Here is an 18,199-nt window from a genome sequence, read left to right as displayed (position 1 = left end):
TCCAAACAATTGGTTTAATCATTACAGAATGTCTTTCTGGTGCATCCCACTCCCTCCCCTCTCCCTTCCCCTTTTCCCAACTATGATTCCCCTCTCCCTGCTGTCTTCCCACACTCAGTCCACAACAGAGACCCGTATCAGAATCAGGTTTTTTGAGCACTTGCATGTCCTAAAGTATGTTTTTTTTTGTAGCCTAAGACTTCTGCACAGTACTGTATTTTGCAAAGTTATTGAGGACAGGGTAGCATGGTAGTGTAGTGGTTAGTGTAACGCTCTACTCCACAGCACCAGTGATCAGCGATCAGGATTCAATTCCCGCCACTGTCTGTAAGAGGATTGTATCTTCTCCCTGTGACGACATGGGATTCCTCAGGGTGCTCCAGTTTCCTCTCACATCCCAAAGATACACAGCTTAGTGTCAGTAAATTGTGGACATGTTATAAGACCATAAGACATAGGAGCAGAGTTAGGCCATTCAGCCCATTGAGTCTGCTCCAATATTCTATCTCTGGACCCCCTGCAATGCCAGCACATCTTTTATAGAGCCTAAAACTGCTCACAACACCCTGTCCATTAAAGTATTGACTGTACTGCTGTGCCAGAACAACAAATGTCACATTTTTTCAGTGATAATAAACCTAATTCTAATTCTGTGTTGGATTTATGTAGGTCGGCCCAACATTGTGGACCAAAGGGCCTGTATAGTGCTGTACTCTTCTAAAAATCTTTTTGGTAATTGATAACTTTGCTTTTCACTGTCCAGGAGTTGACTGTGGTAATCCAGATGAGATTGAGAATGGAGCTTTTGTGGCTCCTTCTACTACGTTTGGAAGTGTGGCTGTTTATCAGTGCAACGAAGGGTGAGTCTGTGCATATCCCTGAGTGAGACTGTTGACAAGACGATGTTTCTGCTGATGCGCCTGCATCTACCTTGAGGACTAGGGAAGCGGGTTTAATGTCTCACCGACAGACTACAGTGGGTGATGCTGTTAAACACTGCGTAGTGTTATCAGGACAGATTGTGAGGACAGACTCTGAGGTCCGTCACTGAGAGCAGGTGAACGTCTGAGAGTTTGCCGAGGGGTGGGGTGTGTTTCTCTTAATATCTAAATATAGAACGCAGTAGTGCGTACTAGCTACAAGATGCACTACAACAACACACCGAAGTTCCTAAGGCAGCACCTCCCAGAACCATGACCTCTACCATTTAGAAGCACGAGAACAACAGATACCTGGGAACACTGCCACTTGGAAATCCCTCTGCAAGTCACTCACCTTTCTGACTTGGAAACATATTGCATTTCCTTCATTGTTGCTGGGTCAAAATCATGGAATTCCCTCCCTAACAACACTGTGGGTATACCTACAGCTTAGGGACTGCAGCAGTTCAAGAAGGCAGCTCATTATCACCTTCTTAAGGGCAACTAGAGATGAGTAATAAATGCCACCTTAGCTGGTGACGCCCACATCCCGTAAATGAATAAATTTTTAAAAATCTAAATATAGAACATAGGGTAGCATGTTGTACCTACTCTATGATCAAACTAACATCAGTCTTTGCATGATTGTACTGATTCCACATCCTTCTGGGGAGAGATCCCCAATGATTCTCCAACCCTGGATAAAGACCGTTCTCCACATCTCACATCTGAACAGATGACCCTTTATTTGAGTCTGTGATCCCTGCTGCCAGGTTACTCACCTGGAGGAGCCAGAAACCCCCCCTCCCACCTACCCATGAAGAGTTTGCAATACTTTAATGCTGACACCTGGAACTGCACTAGCTCAAGGAGGGTGGTGAAGGCGGCGTGCGGTGTGTTGGCCTTCATTATAGATAGATAGATAGATATACTTTATTAATCCCGAGGGAAATTTGGTTTCATTACAGCCGCACCAACCAAGAATAGAGTGTAAATATAGCAATACAAAAACCACAAACAATCAAACAACAAAATGCAAACTATGCCAGATGGAAAATAAGTCCAGGACCAGTCTATTAGCTCAGGATGTCTGACCCTCCACGGGAGGAGCTGCACATTCGATGGCCACAGGCAGGAACGACCTCTCGTGCCGCCCAGTGTTGTATCTCGGTGGATTAGTCAGGAGATTGGAGTTCAAAAGTCGTGAGGCAATGTTACAGCTCTATAAAATCCTAGAACGCACTTGGAATATTGTGTTCAGCTCTGATCACCTCATTATAAGAAGGATGTGGAAACTTTAGAGAGGATGCAGAGGAGATTTACCAGGATGCTGCCTGGATTAGACAGCATTGTCTTATAAAGGTTAGATAGAGCGAGTAGGGCTTTTCACTTTGGATTGAAGGAGGATGAGAGGTGACTTGATAGAGATGTACAAGATGATAAGAAGCATAAATTGAGTGGGCTGCCAGGCTGGAAATAGCTGAGATGATAGAGTATATGAGGTGATAGGAGAAAAGTGAAGGGGAGAATGTCAGAAGTAAGTTTTTTTTTTATACAGAGAGTGGTGGGTGCATGGAACACACTGCCAGGGGTTCATGGTAGAGCCAGATATATTAGGGGCATTTAAGAAATTCTTAGATTGGCACATGGATGATAGAAAAATAAAGGGCTATGTGGGTTGGAAGGGATAGATTGATCTGGGTGTAGTTTAAAAGGTCAGCACAATATGGGCCAATGGTCTTGTATCGTGCTGTAGTATTCTATGTTCTATGTTCTAAGAAGGGTACTTCACGAGTGTGCCCATTATGCTGCTGGCATTTAAGGCAGAAATGTAGGTCCTCCATCTCTGACAGTGTTCAGGGCTTCCTTCGTTATGTCAGTAGCTTCCACTCGGTTTTCACTGCCAGTCGTGCAAGTCCCAGCTGGAGGCTCAAGAATACCATCGCACTCAGACGTAGAAGGATTCTTCATTGATGTTTCAGAACAGTTTTTTTTGACCAGTCAGGGTTAGTAGCCCTGAGCCGAACCCCCAAACCTGGAGGACCGGTGGATCACTCTTAGTCGGGCCTCTACCTTCAATCTGTTTGGCATGGGTGACCCTACCAAGAACCAAGGCACAAAGCCCTGACTCCAGCCAAACTAGCCTCCAAACCCTACAATAAGGCTGTGGTCCTCTTGGAGGAAGAAGGGAGCTTTGCTTACCTTCTAATCTGAGATTTTCAGCAACTGTAGTTTTTTTTTATTAATTGCTAAATGTCCAAGAGGGGAATGAAGAACCCTGCAAAGCCACTAGGAGACAGAGTCAGAGTTGTTAGCTGGACCCATGGCAATTTACTCCAGGAGCCCATGTCTGGAAGAGTTTTTCTCCAATCTTGGCAATCCATTACCATGCAAGGAGACATAATCAGTGCGTTCTTCACGTGGTGCGTCCTCCAAATGATTGGCCTTTAAATACTTATCAATTAGTTGATTGATCGTCACTATAGAAACTCAATTGTGATGTTGCAACAAGACCCCTCCCTACATCACAATTCAGTTTCCCTGATGACGACCAATCAGCTGATTGATGAGTAATAAAAGGCCAAGCATTTGGAGGACATACTACAAATGAACAGCACACTGATTATGTCTCCTCGCATGGTGACAAGATGTTTGCAAGTAAATTGTCAAGAACAACTCAACTCAATCATCAACCTCCCGAGTACCACATTTTCAGAGTTGATATGTTTGTTTGTGTTTAACAGTACAGGGAGCCCACAGGGCATCCCTAGCACATTCTCAGTGCTCAGGGCAAAGCTCAAGTCCAGAGGCTACCACCAGGATCACTCCTCACCCACTGCCAGGCATCCCAGAACTTCCTGTGGGATCAGCTGCACCACCACCCTGCCTCTAACACCAGGCTCCATGGAATTTACTCTACCCACCTAGCCCCAAAATTCCCGCATCCAACACCCATGGAATTCTAGTGCATCTAAAGAAAAAATCTCTTCAAACATCCCCCTTTACAATTGGCTACCATCTCCGACCAAATGCAGATATCTGGTCTTCGATTAGCTTTACTTGTCACATGTACAAAGCACACACACAGCAAACTTCGTCGAGTCCACAACCAACCTAGTTCGAGGCATGCTGGGGGCAGCCCGCAGTTGTCGCCATGCTTCTGGTGCCAACATAGCATGCCCATAACTCACTAACACTAACCCAATCATCTTTTGAAATGTAAGAGGAAACCAGAGCACTAGAAGAAGCCCACAGGTCATGGGGAGAATGTACAAACTCCTTACAGACACTGGTGAGAATTGAACCCCAATCAATGATCACAGTCAGTATAAAGAGTTACGTTAACCACTACCTTACCATGCTGCCCTGGAATGACGTGCCCTTTCTTAACACCACTAACTCTCTGCAGGCAGATGTGGCACTAAGTTAGCACCAGAGTCCTTCCTGTCTAACAGACGTTAACAGTAAGATTTATCTCAACTTTTCCCCGGCAACTTGTTTTTCAGATACAAGATGAGCGGTGGAGGTGTGCGTATATGTGGTTCCAGTGGCTGGACGGGTCAGGCGCCAACTTGCATGGGTAAGTTAATCTTGTTGTCCTTCCTAAGGACCTGATACATTTAACACCTGATCACTGAGTGACTTTGTAGCATCTGACATATCTGACCCAGTTGGTGGACTGGGGGTGGAAAGAGAACTCTGACTGCAGCCAGGAGATTCACCTGTTCCTCTGGTTTGCCTCCACTGTTGAACCCAGCCTAATACATAAGCATTCTCTTCTATCACTCTAACTTTCAACATTTTCTTTCCACGATCAAAAAGAGACTTGAAACAAATTCCTGATGATCTGATTGTGCATTCAATTTATAAAATTATAGGCATTCTACATCAAAATCATGTTTGTTGTCATGCGTTGAGTTCAAGGGTCAAGATGTTCAGCTTTCTAGTTAGGCTGCATCTGATGTATTGCGTACAGTTCTGGTTGCCCCATTATACAAAGGATATTGAAGCTTTGGAGAGGGTGCAGAAGAGATTAACCAGGATGTTGCCTGGATTAGAGGGCATGTGCTATAACAAGAGTTTGGACAAAGTTGGCTGTTTTCTCTGGAGTACCAGAGGCTGAGGGGAGATAGATAGATAGATAGAATAGTACAGCACAGTACAGGCCCTTCAGCCCTCAAACCCTGCCTCCCATATAAGCCACCACCTTCGATTCCTCCATATACCTGTCTAGTAGTCTCTTAAACTTCACTAGTGTATCTGCCTCCACCACTGACTCAGGCAGTGCATTCCACGCACCAACCACTCTCTGAGTAAAAAACCTTCCTCTCATATCCCCCTTGAACTTCCAACCCCTTACCTTAAAGCCATGTCCTCTTGTATTGAGCAGTGGTGCCCTGGGGAAGAGACGCTGGCTATCCACTCTATCTATTCCTCTTATTATTTTGTTCACCTCTATCATGTCTCCTCTCATCCTCCTTCTCTCCAAAGAGTAAAGCCCTAGCTCCCTTAATCTCTGATCATAATGCATACTTTCTAAACCAGGCAGCATCCTGGTAAATCTCCTCTGTACCCTTTCCAATGCTTCCACGTCCTTCCTATAGTGAGGTGATCAGAACTGGACACAATACTCCAAGTGTGGCCTAACCAGAGTTTTATAGAGCTGCATCATTACATCGCGACTCTTAAACTCTTTCCCTCGACTTATGAAAGCTAACACCCCATAAGCTTTCTTAACTACCCTATCCACCTGTGAGGCAACTTTCAGGGATCTGTGGACATGTACCCCAAGATCCCTCTGCTCCTCCACACTACCAAGTATCCTGCCATTTATTTTGTACTCTGCCTTGGAGTTTGTCCTTCCAAAGTGTACCACCTCACACTTCTCCGGGTTGAACTCCATCTGCCACTTCTCAGCCCACTTCTGCATCCTATCAATGTCTCTCTGCAATCTTTGACAATCCTCTACACTATCTACAACACCACCAATCTTTGTGTCATCTGCAAACTTGCCAACCCACCCTTCTACCCCCACATCCAGGTCGTTAATAAAAATCACGAAAAGTAGAGGTCCCAGAACAGATCCTCGTGGGACACCACTAGTCACAATCCTCCAATCTGAATGTACTCCCTCCACCACCACCCTCTGCCTTCTGCAGGCAAGCCAATTCTGAATCCACCTGGCCAAACTTCCCTGGATCCCATGCCTTCTAACTTGCTGAATAAGCCTACCATGTGGAACCTTGTCAAATGCCTTACTAAAATCCATATAGATCACATCCACTGCACTACCCTCACCTATATGCCTGGTCACCTCCTCAAAGAACTCTATCAGGCTGGTTAGACATGATCTGCCCTCCACAAAGCCATGCTGACTGTCCCTGATCAGACCATGATTCTCTAAATCCCCACAGATCCTATCTCTAAGAATCTTTTCCAACAGCTTTCCCACCACAGACATAAGGCTCACTGGTCTATAATTACCCGGACTATCCCTACTACCTTTTGAACAAGAGAACAACATTCGCCTCCCTCCGATCCTCTGGTACCATTCCTGTGGACAACAAGGACATAAAGATCCTAGCCAGAGGCTCAGCAATCTCTTCTCTTGCCTCGTGAAGCAGCCTGGGGAATATTCCATCAGGTCCCGGGGACTTATCTGTCCTAATGTATTTTAACAACTCCAACACCTCCTCTCCCTTAATATCAGCATGCTCCAGAACATCAACCTCACTCATATTGTCCTCACCATCATCAAGTTCCCTCTCATTGGTGAATACCGAAGAGAAGTATTCATTGAGGATCTCGCTCACTTCCAGAGCCTCCAGGCACATCTTCCCACCTTTATCTCTAATCGGTCCTACCTTCACTCCTGTCATCCTTTTTTTCTTCACATAATTGAAGAATGCCTTGGGATTTTCCTTTACCCTACTCGCCAAGGCCTTCTCATGCCCCCTTCTTGCTCTTCTCAGCCCCTTCTTAAGCTCCTTTCTTGCTTCCCTATATTCCTCAATAGACCCATCTGATCCTTACTTCCTAAACCTCATGTATGCTGCCTTCTTCCTCCTGACTAGATTTTCCACCTCACTTGTCACCCAAGGTTCCTTCACCCTACCATTCTTTATTTTCCTCACCGGGACAAATTTATCCCTTACATCCCGCAAGAGATCTCTAAACATCGACCACATGTCCATAGTACATTTCCCTGCAAAAACATCATCCCAATTCACAGCCGCAAGTTCTAGCCTTATAGCCTCATAATTTGCCTTTCCCCAATTAAAAATTTTCCTGTCCTCTTTGATTCTGTCCTTTTCCATGAGAATTATAAAGGCCAGGGAGCGGTGGTCACTGTCCCCCAGATGCTCACCCACTGAGAGATCTGTGACCTGACCCGACGTTGCTGGTTAAAGAAGAGACTAACGCAATAGAAAGGAAGGACATAAGCCGGGAGGATGTGGAATCGATATGGGTAGAGCTGCGTAACACTTAAGGGGCAGAAGGCGCTGGTGGGAGTTGTGTACAGGCCACCTAACAGTAGTAGTGAGGTCAGAGATGGTATTAAACAGGAAATTAGAAATGTGTGCAATAAAGGAACAGCAGTTATAATGGGTGACTTCAATCTACATGTAGATTGGGTGAACCAAATTGGTAAAGGTGCTGAGGAAGAGGATTTCTTGGAATGTATGCGGGATAGTTTTTTGAACCAACATGTCGAGGAACCAAGTAGAGAGCAGGCTATTCTGGACTGGGTTTTGAGCAATGAGGAAGGGTTAATTAGCAATCTTGTCATGAGAGGCCCTTTGGGTAAGAGTGAACATAATATGGTGGAATTCTTCATTAAGATGGAGAGTGACATAGTTAATTCAGAAACAAAGGTTCTGAACTTAAAGAGGGTAACTTTGAAGGTATGAGACGTGAATTAGCTAAGATAGACTGGCAAATGACACTTAAAGGATTGACGGTGGATATGCAATGGCAAGCATTTAAAGGTTGCATGGATGAACTACAACAATTGTTCATCCCAGTTTGGCAAAAGAATAAATCAAGGAAGGTAGTGCACCCGTGGCTGACAAGAGAAATTAGGGATAGTATCAATTCCAAAGAAGCAGCATACAAATTAGCCAGAGAAATTGGCTCACCTGAGGACTGGGAGAAATTCAGAGTTCAGCAGAGGAGGACAAAGGGCTTAATTAGGAAGGGGAAAAAAGATTATGAGAGAAAACTGGCAGGGAACATAAAAACTGACTGTAAAAGCTTTTATAGGTATGTAAAAAGGAAAAGACTGGTAAAGACAAATGTAGGTCCCCTACAGACAGAAACAGTTGAATTGATTATGGGGAGCAAGGACATGGCAGACCAATTGAATAATTACTTTGGTTCTGTCTTCACTAAGGAGGACATAAATAATCTTCCAGAAATAGTAGGGGACAGAGGGTCCAGTGAGATGGAGGAACTGAGCGAAATACATGTTAGTAGGGAAGTGGTGTTAGGTAAATTGAAGGGATTGAAGGCAGATAAATCCCCAGGGCCAGATGGTCTGCATCCTAGAGTGCTTAAGGAAGTAGCCCAAGAAATAGTGGATGCATTAGTGATAATTTTTCAAAACTCGTTAGATTCTGGACTAGTTCCTGAGGATTGGAGGGTGGCTAATGTAACCCAGCTTTTTAAAAAAGGAGGGAGAGAGAAACCGGGGAATTATAGACCGGTTAGCCTAACGTCGGTGGTGGGGAAACTGCTGGAGTCAGTTATCAAAGATGTGATAACAGCACATTTGGAAAGCAGTGAAATCATCAGACAAAGTCAACATGGATTTGTGAAGGGAAAATCATGTCTGACGAATCTCATTGAATTTTTTGAGGATGTAACTAGTAGAGTGGATAGGGGAGAACCAGTGGATGTGGTATATTTGGATTTTCAAAAGGCTTTTGACAAGGTCCCACACAGGAGATTAGTGTGCAAACTTAAAGCACACGGTATTGGGGGTAAGGTATTGATGTGGATGGAGAATTGGTTAGCAGACAGGAAGCAAAGAGTGGGAATAAACGGGACCTTTTCAGAATGGCAGGCGGTGACTAGTGGGGTACCGCAAGGCTCAGTGCTGGGACCCCAGTTGTTTACAATATATATATATGACTTGGATGAGGGAATTAAATGCAGCATCTCTAAGTTTGCAGATGACACGAAGCTGGGTGGCAGTGTTAGCTGTGAGGAGGATGCTAAGAGGATGCAGAGTGACTTGGATAGGTTGGGTGAGTGGGCAAATTCATGGCAGATGCAATTTAATGTGGATAAATGTGAAGTTATCCACTTTGGTAGCAAAAATAGGAAAACAGATTATTATCTGCATGGTGGCCGATTAGGAAAAGGGGAGGTGCAACGAGACCTGGGTGTCATTATACACCAGTCATTGAAAGTGGGCATGCAGGTACAGCAGGCGGTGAAAAAGGCAAATGGTATGCTGGCATTTATAGCGAGAGGATTCGAGTACAGGAGCAGGGAGGTACTACTGCAGTTGTACAAGGCCTTGGTGAGACCACACCTGGAGTATTGTGTGCAGTTTTGGTCCCCTAATCTGAGGAAAGACATCCTTGCCATAGAGGGAGTACAAAGAAGGTTCACCAGATTGATTCCTGGGATGGCAGGACTTTCATATGAAGAAAGACTGGATGAACTGGGCTTGTACTCGTTGGAATTTAGAAGATTGAGAGGGGATCTGATTGAAACGTATAAAATCCTAAAGAGATTGGACAGGCTAGATGCAGGAAGATTGTTCCCGATGTTGGGGAAGTCCAGAACAAGGGGTCACAGTTTGAGGATAAAGGGGAAGCCTTTTAGGACTGAGATTAGGAAAAACTTCTTCACTCAGAGAGTGGTGAATCTGTGGAATTCTCTGCCACAGGAAGCAGTTGAGGCCAGTAGATTGGCTATATTTAAGAGGGAGTTAGATATGGCCCTTGTGGCTACGGGGATCAGGGGGTATGGAGGGAAGGCTGGGGCGGGATTCTGAGTTGGATGATCAGCCATGATCATAATAAATGGCAGTGCAGGCTCGAGGGGCTGAATGGCCTACTCCTGCACCTATTTTCTATGTTTCTATTACTAGTACTAGATCTGGTATGGCATTCCCCCTGGTCGGCCTGTCCACATACCGTGACAGGAATCCATCCTGGACACACTTAACAAATTCTGCCCCATCTAAACCCTTGGAACTAATCAGGTGCCAATCAATATTAGGGAAGTTAAAGTCACCCATGATAACAATCCTGTTATTTTTGCACCTTCCCAAAATCTGCCTCCCAATCTGCTCCTCTGTATCTCTGCTGCTACCAGGGGGCCTATAGAATACCCCCAGTAGAGTAACTGCTCCCTTCCTGTTCCTGACTTCCACCCACATTGACTCAAAAGAGGATCCTGCTACATTACCCACCCTTTCTGTAGCTGTAATAGTATCCCTGACCAGTAATGCCACCCCTCCTCCCCTTTTCCCCCCTCTCTATCCCTTTTAAAGCACTGAAATCCAGGAATATTGAGAATCCATTCCTGACCTGGTGCCAGCCAAGTCTCTGTAATGGCCACTACATCATAATTCCATGTATGTATCCAAGCTCTCAGTTCATCACCTTTGTTCCTGATGCTTCTTGCATTGAGGTACACACATTTCAGCCCTTCTACCTTACTGTCTTTACACCGTTTATTCTGCTTCTCTTTCCTCAAAGCCTCTCTGTATGTTAGATCTTGCTTTACTCCATGCACTTATTTCACTGCTCTATCGCTCTGGGTCCCATCTCCCTCGCAAATTAGTTTAAACCCTCCCGAACCATGCTAGCAAACCTACCTGCAAGGATATTGCTCCCCCTCGAGTTCAGGTGCAACCCATCCAATCTGTACAGGTCCCACCTTCCCTAGAAGAGATCCCAATGATCTGAAAATCTAAAACCCTGCTCCCTGCACCAACTCCTCAGCCACGCATTCAACTGCCATCTCCTCCAATTCTTACCATCTCTGTCACGTAGCACTGGCAGCAATCCTGAGAACGTCACCCTTGAGGTCCTGTTCTTCAGCCTTCTGCCTAGTTCCCAAAACTCACACTTCAGGACCTCATCCCTCTTCCTGTCTATGTCATTGGTGCCAACATTTATCACGACTTCTGGTTGCTTTCCCTCTCGTACCAGGATGTCGTGCACCCGGTCAGAGACATCCCGGACCCTGGCACCCAGGAGGCAACAAACCATGAGGGTGTCCTTCTCACGTCCACAAAATCTCCTGTCTGCTCCCTTGACTATAGAGTCTCCAATGACGACAGCTCTCCTCTTCTCCGTCCCACCCTTCTGCACCACAGGGTCAGACTCAGTGCCAGAGGCCCTGCCACCGTGGCTCACACCTGGTCGGTCGTCCCCACCGACAGTATCCAGGACGGTAAACTTATTATTCAGGGGAATGGCTACAGAGGTGCTCTGCACTACCTGACTGCTCACCTTCGCTTTCCCCCCCTGACTGTCACCCAACGACCTGCTTCCGACAGCCTAGGTGTGACTATATCCCTGTAGCTCTCATCTATGACTGCCTCATTCTCCCTTATGAGTCGAAGGTCATCCAGCTGCTGCTCCAGATTCCTTACACGGTCTTCCAGATCGCCCAGCCATATGCACTTCTGGCAGATGTGACTGTGCGGGAGAGGGGCGTTCCCCCAAGACTGCCACATCTCACATGAGAGGCACATCACCATCTCAGGAGACATTGTAAAAACTAACTGTGAGCTAGCTTGTCCTCCGCCTCTTCTCTGTTAGAGGTTTATAAAATTATGAGGCATAGATAGTGTAGAGAGACAATATCTTTTTCTAACAGTTGAAATGTCTAATAGCAGAGGGTATGTATTTAAGGAGAGAGTGGATAATTTCAAAGGAGATGTGAGGGGCAAGTTTTTTGTATACAGAGTAGTGATGCTTGGAACGCATTGCCTGGGCTGGTGGTAGAGGCAGAAACAAAGTTCAAAGTAAACATTATGGAGTTTTAAGAGATATTTGAGATGTCAAATATATCAATATTACAGTGGAGTAAAGGGAATTACAGAGGCATGAGAGAGGAGTTGGCCAGAATTAACTGGAAAAGAACACTGGCAGGGATGATGGCAGAGCAACATGGCTGAAATTTCTGGAAGCAATTCCCAAGGCACAATATATACACATATCAAAGAGTAAGAAGTATTCTAAAGGAAAGATGACACAACTGTGGCTAACAAGAGAAGTCAAAGCCAATATAAAAGCCAAAGAGAGGGCACACAATAGAGCAAAAATTAGTGGGAAGTGAGAGGATTGGAAAGTTTTAAAAAGCCAACAGAAGGCAACTAAAAAAGTCATTAAGGTAAAGATAGAATACAAAAGTAAGATAGCCAATAATATTAAAAGGATACCAAAAGTTTATTCAGATACATAAAGGGTAAAAGAGAGGCGAGAGTGGATATTGGACCAATGGAAAACAATGCTGGTTAATGGGGATTAATGAAATGGTGGACAAACTGAATAAGTATTTTACATCAGTCTTCACGGCAGAAGACACTAGCAATATGGTGGAAGTTCTCGGTGTCAGGGGTCATGAAGTGTGTGAAGTTACCATAACTAGAGAAAAGGTTCTTGGGAAACTGAAAGGTCTGAAGGTGGATAAGTCACCTGGACCAGATGGTGTGCACCACAGAGTTCTGAAAGAAGTGGTTGAAGAGATTATAGAGGCATTGATAATAATCTTTCAAGAATCACTGGATTCTGGAATGGTTACAGAAGACTGGAAAATTGCAAATATCTCTCCTCAAGAAGAGAGAGCGGCAGAAGAAAACTATAGGCCAGTTAGTCTGACCGCAGTTGGGAAGATGTTGGAGTTGATTCTTAAGGACGAGGTCTCAGCGTACTTGGAGGCACGTGATAAAATAGACCGTAGTCAGCATGATTTCCTCAAGGAACAATCTTGGCTAACAAATCTGTTGTAATTCTTTGAAGAAATAACAAGCAGGTTAGACAAAGGAGAACTGGTTGATGTTGTGTACTTGGATTTTCAGAAGGCCTTTGACAAGGTGCCACACATGAGGTTGCTTAACAAGCTACAAGCCCATTGTATTACAGGGAAGATTCTAGCATGGATAAAGTAGTGGCTGATTGGCAGAAGAAAAAGAGTAAGAATAAAGGGAACTTTATCTGGCTGGCTGCTGGTGACTAATGGTGTTCCACAAGAGTCTATGTTAGGACTGATTCTATTTACATTATGTGTTAACGGTTTGGATGATGGAATTGACAGGTTTGTGGCAAAGTTTGCAGATGATATGAAGATAGGTGGATGGGCAGACAGTTTTGAGGAAGTAAAGAGACTACAGAACAATTTAGACAGATTAGGATAATGGGCAAAGAAATGGCAGATAGCATACTGTATTGGGAAGTGTATGGTCATGCACTTTGGTAGAAGAAATTAAAGGGTTGACTATTTTCTAAATGGAGAGAGGATACGAAAAAAACTGAGGTGCAAAGGGATGGAAGTCTTTGTGCAGGATTCCCTAAAGGTTAATTTGCAGGTTGAGTCTGTGGTTGAGGAAGGTAATTGCAATGTTAGCATTCAATTCGAGAGGACTAGAATATAAAAGCAAGGATGTAATGTGGAAACTTTATAAAACCCTGGTGGGGCCTCCCTTGGGAGTATTGTGGGACTTCAGGGTTCAAAGGAGGTTCATGAAAATTATTCCAAGATTGAATGGCTTGTCATATGAGGAGCGGTTGATGGCTCTGGGCCTGTATTTGCCAGAATTCAGAAGAATGAGGGGTGACCTCATTGAAACTTGTCGAATAGTGAAAGGCCTTGATAGTATGGATGTGAAGAGGATGCTTCCCATGGTGGGAGAGTCTAAGACTAGAGTACACAGCCTCAGAATAGAGGGGCATCCTTCTAGAACAAAGATGAGGAGGGATTTCTTCAGCCAGATAGTGGTAAATCTGTGGAATTCTTTGCCACTGGCAGCAGTGGAGGCCAAGTCTTTGTGCATACTTAAGGCAGAGGTCGATAGACTCATGACTGGTCAGGGCACGAAGGGATATGGGGAGAAGGCAGGAGATTGAGACTGAGAGGAAAATTGAATCATCCATGATGAAATGGCAGAGAAGACTCAAAGGGCCAAATAATCTAATTCTACTCATATATATGGTCTTATGGTTTATAAAGACATCTGAATATGAGGAGAATGGACGGTTATGGACATTGTTTAAGCAGAAGAGATTAGATTAGTTAGCCAGTTCATTACTAAATTGGTTCAGCACAACAGTCAGCCAAAGGGCCTGTTCCTGTGCTGTACTGTACTGTTCTATGTCCACAAGTACATGTGTGCACAGGTGCAATGAAAAACTTACTTGCAGTGGCATCACAGTGGATAAGAAGCACTTAATGTAAATTATACACAATTTTTACAATAACATAATTAAAACAAAATAAATTCAATTTTGGTGTAAAGTGAGCAAAGTTGTCATTGTGTTGCTAAATCACTAACAAGGGAAAATCTGCAGATGCTGTAAATCCAAGCAACACACACAGTGTTGCTAAACTGTGATTAGGGCTGTGCCAGTTGGTTCAAAACCTGAATGGTTTAAGGGAAGTAGCTATACCTAAACCTGGCAATGTGGGACTTCAGGTTTTTGTACCACAGGAACAAGATGATAGCTCGGGAAAGAGTGAGTTGGTTATTGAATGTAGGTAGCAAATACATATGGATGATAGAAAAATGGAGGTCTATGTGGGAGAGATGGGTTGGAATGATTTTAAAGTTAGTTAACGGTTCATCATAACAGTGTGGGCTGAAGGTCCTGTACTGTCCACGTTGTAATGTGGACAAGGTCTCACATGAATACTTCTTATCTGTATTCACCAAGAAATATGAGGCAGACAGTAAGTTCCAAGGAGGGGTATGTGGATTATCTGGGGCAAGTCAGGGGATATTACAGGATTGATAAATCTCCACTCACAGAGGAGATCTATCCATGTTGCTATGGGAGGCAAGGGAACTCTGAATGAGGGGTTTGCATATTTGTTAACTTCAGGTAAGGGTCAAGATCAAGATATTGGAGGATAGTTAATGTTGTTCCATTATTTAAAGAGGCATTAGAGATAAGTCGGTGTCAGTGACAGGAAAACCACAGTAGTAAGTCCTAAGGAGTAGAGTTTTTGTATATTTGGAATGAAAGGGGCTCATTAGGGATAGTCATGGGTTTGTGCAGAGAAACCCTTCCTCACTAATTTGAATGAGCTTTTTTGAAAAGGGAATTAAGAGGACTGATAAGGGTGGGATAGTAGACATTGTCTATATGGACTTACATTATACACTTGACAAAGTCCATAATAATTTGGTATCATATGTTAAAGCACATAGGATCCAAGGTGATCTGGCTAAATGTTTCCAAAGTTGGCTTGGAGACAAGATGCAGAAGGCGATGGTGGAAGTTTGTGACAGTGGTGTACCACAAGGATTCTTGTTCTTGGTGTCCATGTATGCATTAATAGCTTGGATGTGAATGTAGGAGGACTGATTAGTAAGTGTGTAGATGACATGAAAGTTGGTGGTATTGTGAAAGGTTGCCAAAGGCTACAACAGGATATAGATCAGATGGAAAGTTGGGTGCAGTATTATCAGATGGAAATTAAGCCCAATTTCAAGGTGATGTATTTTGGAAGGTCAATAGGGTTAGGGTATAAGCAGTTAATAGTAGGGTACCAAAGAATAATAAACATTTGAGGGATCCAAGAACATTGTTCCCAGAAAATGGCAACACAAACAGACAGGGTGGTGAAGGAGGCATTCTGCATTCTTGCCTTCATAGCTTGGGGCATTAAATATAAACTTTACAAACCCCAATTACACTGCACTTTGAATTGTGTGCCCCCTCTAACACACTACAGGAAGAATGTGGTTGTGCTGGAGAGGATGCAGAGGGAATTCACCTGGAGGTTGACTGCATTGGAGGACTTTAGTTATAGGGAATACAGATGGATACAGTCCTTAAGTGTGCAAATGGGATTAGTTATCAGGAAAGGTTGAATAAGTTAGCCCTTTATTCCCTCGAGAGCAGGAGAATGAGGGGAGATCTTATACAGGTTTACAAAATTGAGGTGTATAAAAAGGCTAAATGTTTGCAGGCTTTTTCCCCTCTCGTTGGGTGAGACTAGGGCTAGAGGTTATAAGTTTAAGGTGAAGGGTGAAATATTCAAGGAGAATCTAAGAATGAACTTCTTCAGAGGGTGGTGTGAGTGTGGAATGATCTACCAGCAAAAGTGGAGGATGTGGGTTTGATTGCAAGTTAATGGATGAGAAAGGTATGGAAAGCCCATTGTCTGACTGCAGGTTGGCATCAACTAGATGGGCCAAGAGCCCTGCTTCTTTACTGTAGTGCTCTAAGCTATGACAAATGCCAATAGGCAAGGTTGGCATCAACAGCATAGGCTGAATGACCTGATACCACACTGTACAATTCTAACACAAGTTACAAATGTTCTTTGACAACACTTATATTAAAGCACTGGATGGAAGTTTTTCCAGTGTACAACTTTGTTCTCAATTATCAGATTGTGATTGCTTGGTTGTGTAAATCTGCAACAGCATAATTTATTAACCAATAGGAGGGTAATTGAGGATGTTCGGGAATGATTATAGAAAATTCATTATATCTACAATCATAAACTGAAAATAATCATTTTAATTCTTCATGCAGTATCTACTGCAGCTAGAATCCTTAATGAAATGATCACATTTGGACATGAGCTCATCAACAAGGAAGAAAGCGTGATCAAATCATACTACCACCTTCTGGAAAGGGAACGTGAACTTCTTAGATCAAAAGAGAAGCTTCTTCATGAGGCAGAGAAGTATGTTAATGAAAATATTCTTTAAAGAGTTCTAAATTCATCATAATTAAATGTTATGATTTAATAATCACATCAGGTTTTACTAAAGTTGTATTCCATGTAAACCTGAGAAATTTTGACATTGTTAAATCTACATGCTCATTTGTGGTATTGCAATTTCTATTGTCGATGGTCTTGAAGAAACTAATAAAATGAAGAATGCACAGTAAATTTTTGGATGGGTATCAAAGTTTAAGTTCTTACACTTTCAAAGCTTTAACTGCATCTCAGCTTTTCCCTTGTGTAGACAGGATTGGATCAACACAGCTACATATAACACCAACACATATTGGGTGGCCTGAGAAAAACACATTCACAAAGACCAGTTTGGGACCATGTTGGTTTACAATCAGGAGCAAAAACAAGGTCATATGAGCAGCTGATGCATATCACAAGTCCTGGTTGTGACCACCCTACCAGGCACACAATTGCTGAAGAGTACTGATAATGGCTGGGATCATCCATTTTGTAAAGATACTACCCAGAAGGCAGCATTGGCAAACCACTTCTGTAGAAAAATTTGCCAAGAACAATCATGGTCAAGGGTCTATAATCACCTACATCATACAACACATAATGAGGATGACTACAGGTGTTAGTAGCCAATAGTATCCATACATTAAAGGCAAATAATACTTCAGAATTAGTAAAGTAACTGTCCAATACTAAGTGTCACCCTAGAATCTTGTACTAGCATCCTCATCTTGCCTTGGAATGTCAAATGGTTTTTCACCTCTGCTGTGCTAATGGAAGTTATGCCCTTCAAAAACCTTTCTTCAAAGGCCTGTGTTGGCTGCACATGATCTGCAAACTATCCTTGCCTGGACATTGTCTTAATCCTTAACTTGCTACAACTTTCACAAGCACCTCTGTTGACAATAGAACCTGCAGAATGGGATATCTGTTGCAAGGACGTGGCTGGGGACAAACCCAAGTGCAGGACATAGATGCTGAGGCAGAGTCGTTAGGCGTTGCACCTCCGTGAACGGGGAGCCAAAATCCAGGAGATGATGCGAAGCTTAGAACTAACAGTTCTCAGGAATAGGAAACAAGTTTTACTCTCACAAGAGTCGAGCAACGAACTGGTGTCTTCTCGCTGTGGTCACTGGGTTTTTAATCCTGCCGTTTGATGAGAAGCAGCTGCGTGTGGTTAGTGGTACCTCGGAATGATTGGAATCTAAATGAGGTGATCGAGGCCCAAATCTTGAAGCAAATGGCAAGGTGGGGGGATTGCCAGAAGGGACCATGACAGTACCCCCCCCCCCCTCAATGGGAGCCTCCAGGCGATCCTCCCGGCCTGTCCGGATGGTCCCGATGAAAATCCTGGATGAGGGAAGGGTCTAGGATGAAGGAGC

General features: G+C 43.8%; 1 protein-coding gene across 2 annotated transcripts in view; it reads left to right on the top strand.

Moving 5' to 3' along the window:
* The window catches only part of LOC140209567 (uncharacterized), a 29,481-nt gene extending 12,475 nt beyond the window's left edge, over positions 1–17,006 (top strand). For both annotated transcript variants that reach the window (XM_072277844.1, XM_072277843.1), the window contains 3 exons: positions 764–860; positions 4,427–4,500; positions 16,652–17,006. In XM_072277844.1, coding sequence (XP_072133945.1) covers positions 764–860; positions 4,427–4,500; positions 16,652–16,830 — 350 coding nt within the window. In that variant the 3' untranslated portion in view covers positions 16,831–17,006. The remainder of the gene's footprint in view (positions 1–763; positions 861–4,426; positions 4,501–16,651) is intronic.
* Positions 17,007–18,199: the final 1,193 nt, after the last annotated feature.

Source organism: Mobula birostris, chromosome 14 (assembly GCF_030028105.1).
Source record: "Mobula birostris isolate sMobBir1 chromosome 14, sMobBir1.hap1, whole genome shotgun sequence".
Lineage (NCBI taxonomy): Eukaryota > Metazoa > Chordata > Chondrichthyes > Myliobatiformes > Myliobatidae > Mobula > Mobula birostris.
Note: the sequence above shows the minus strand (reverse complement) of the source record. Positions and strands in the feature narration are given on the sequence as shown.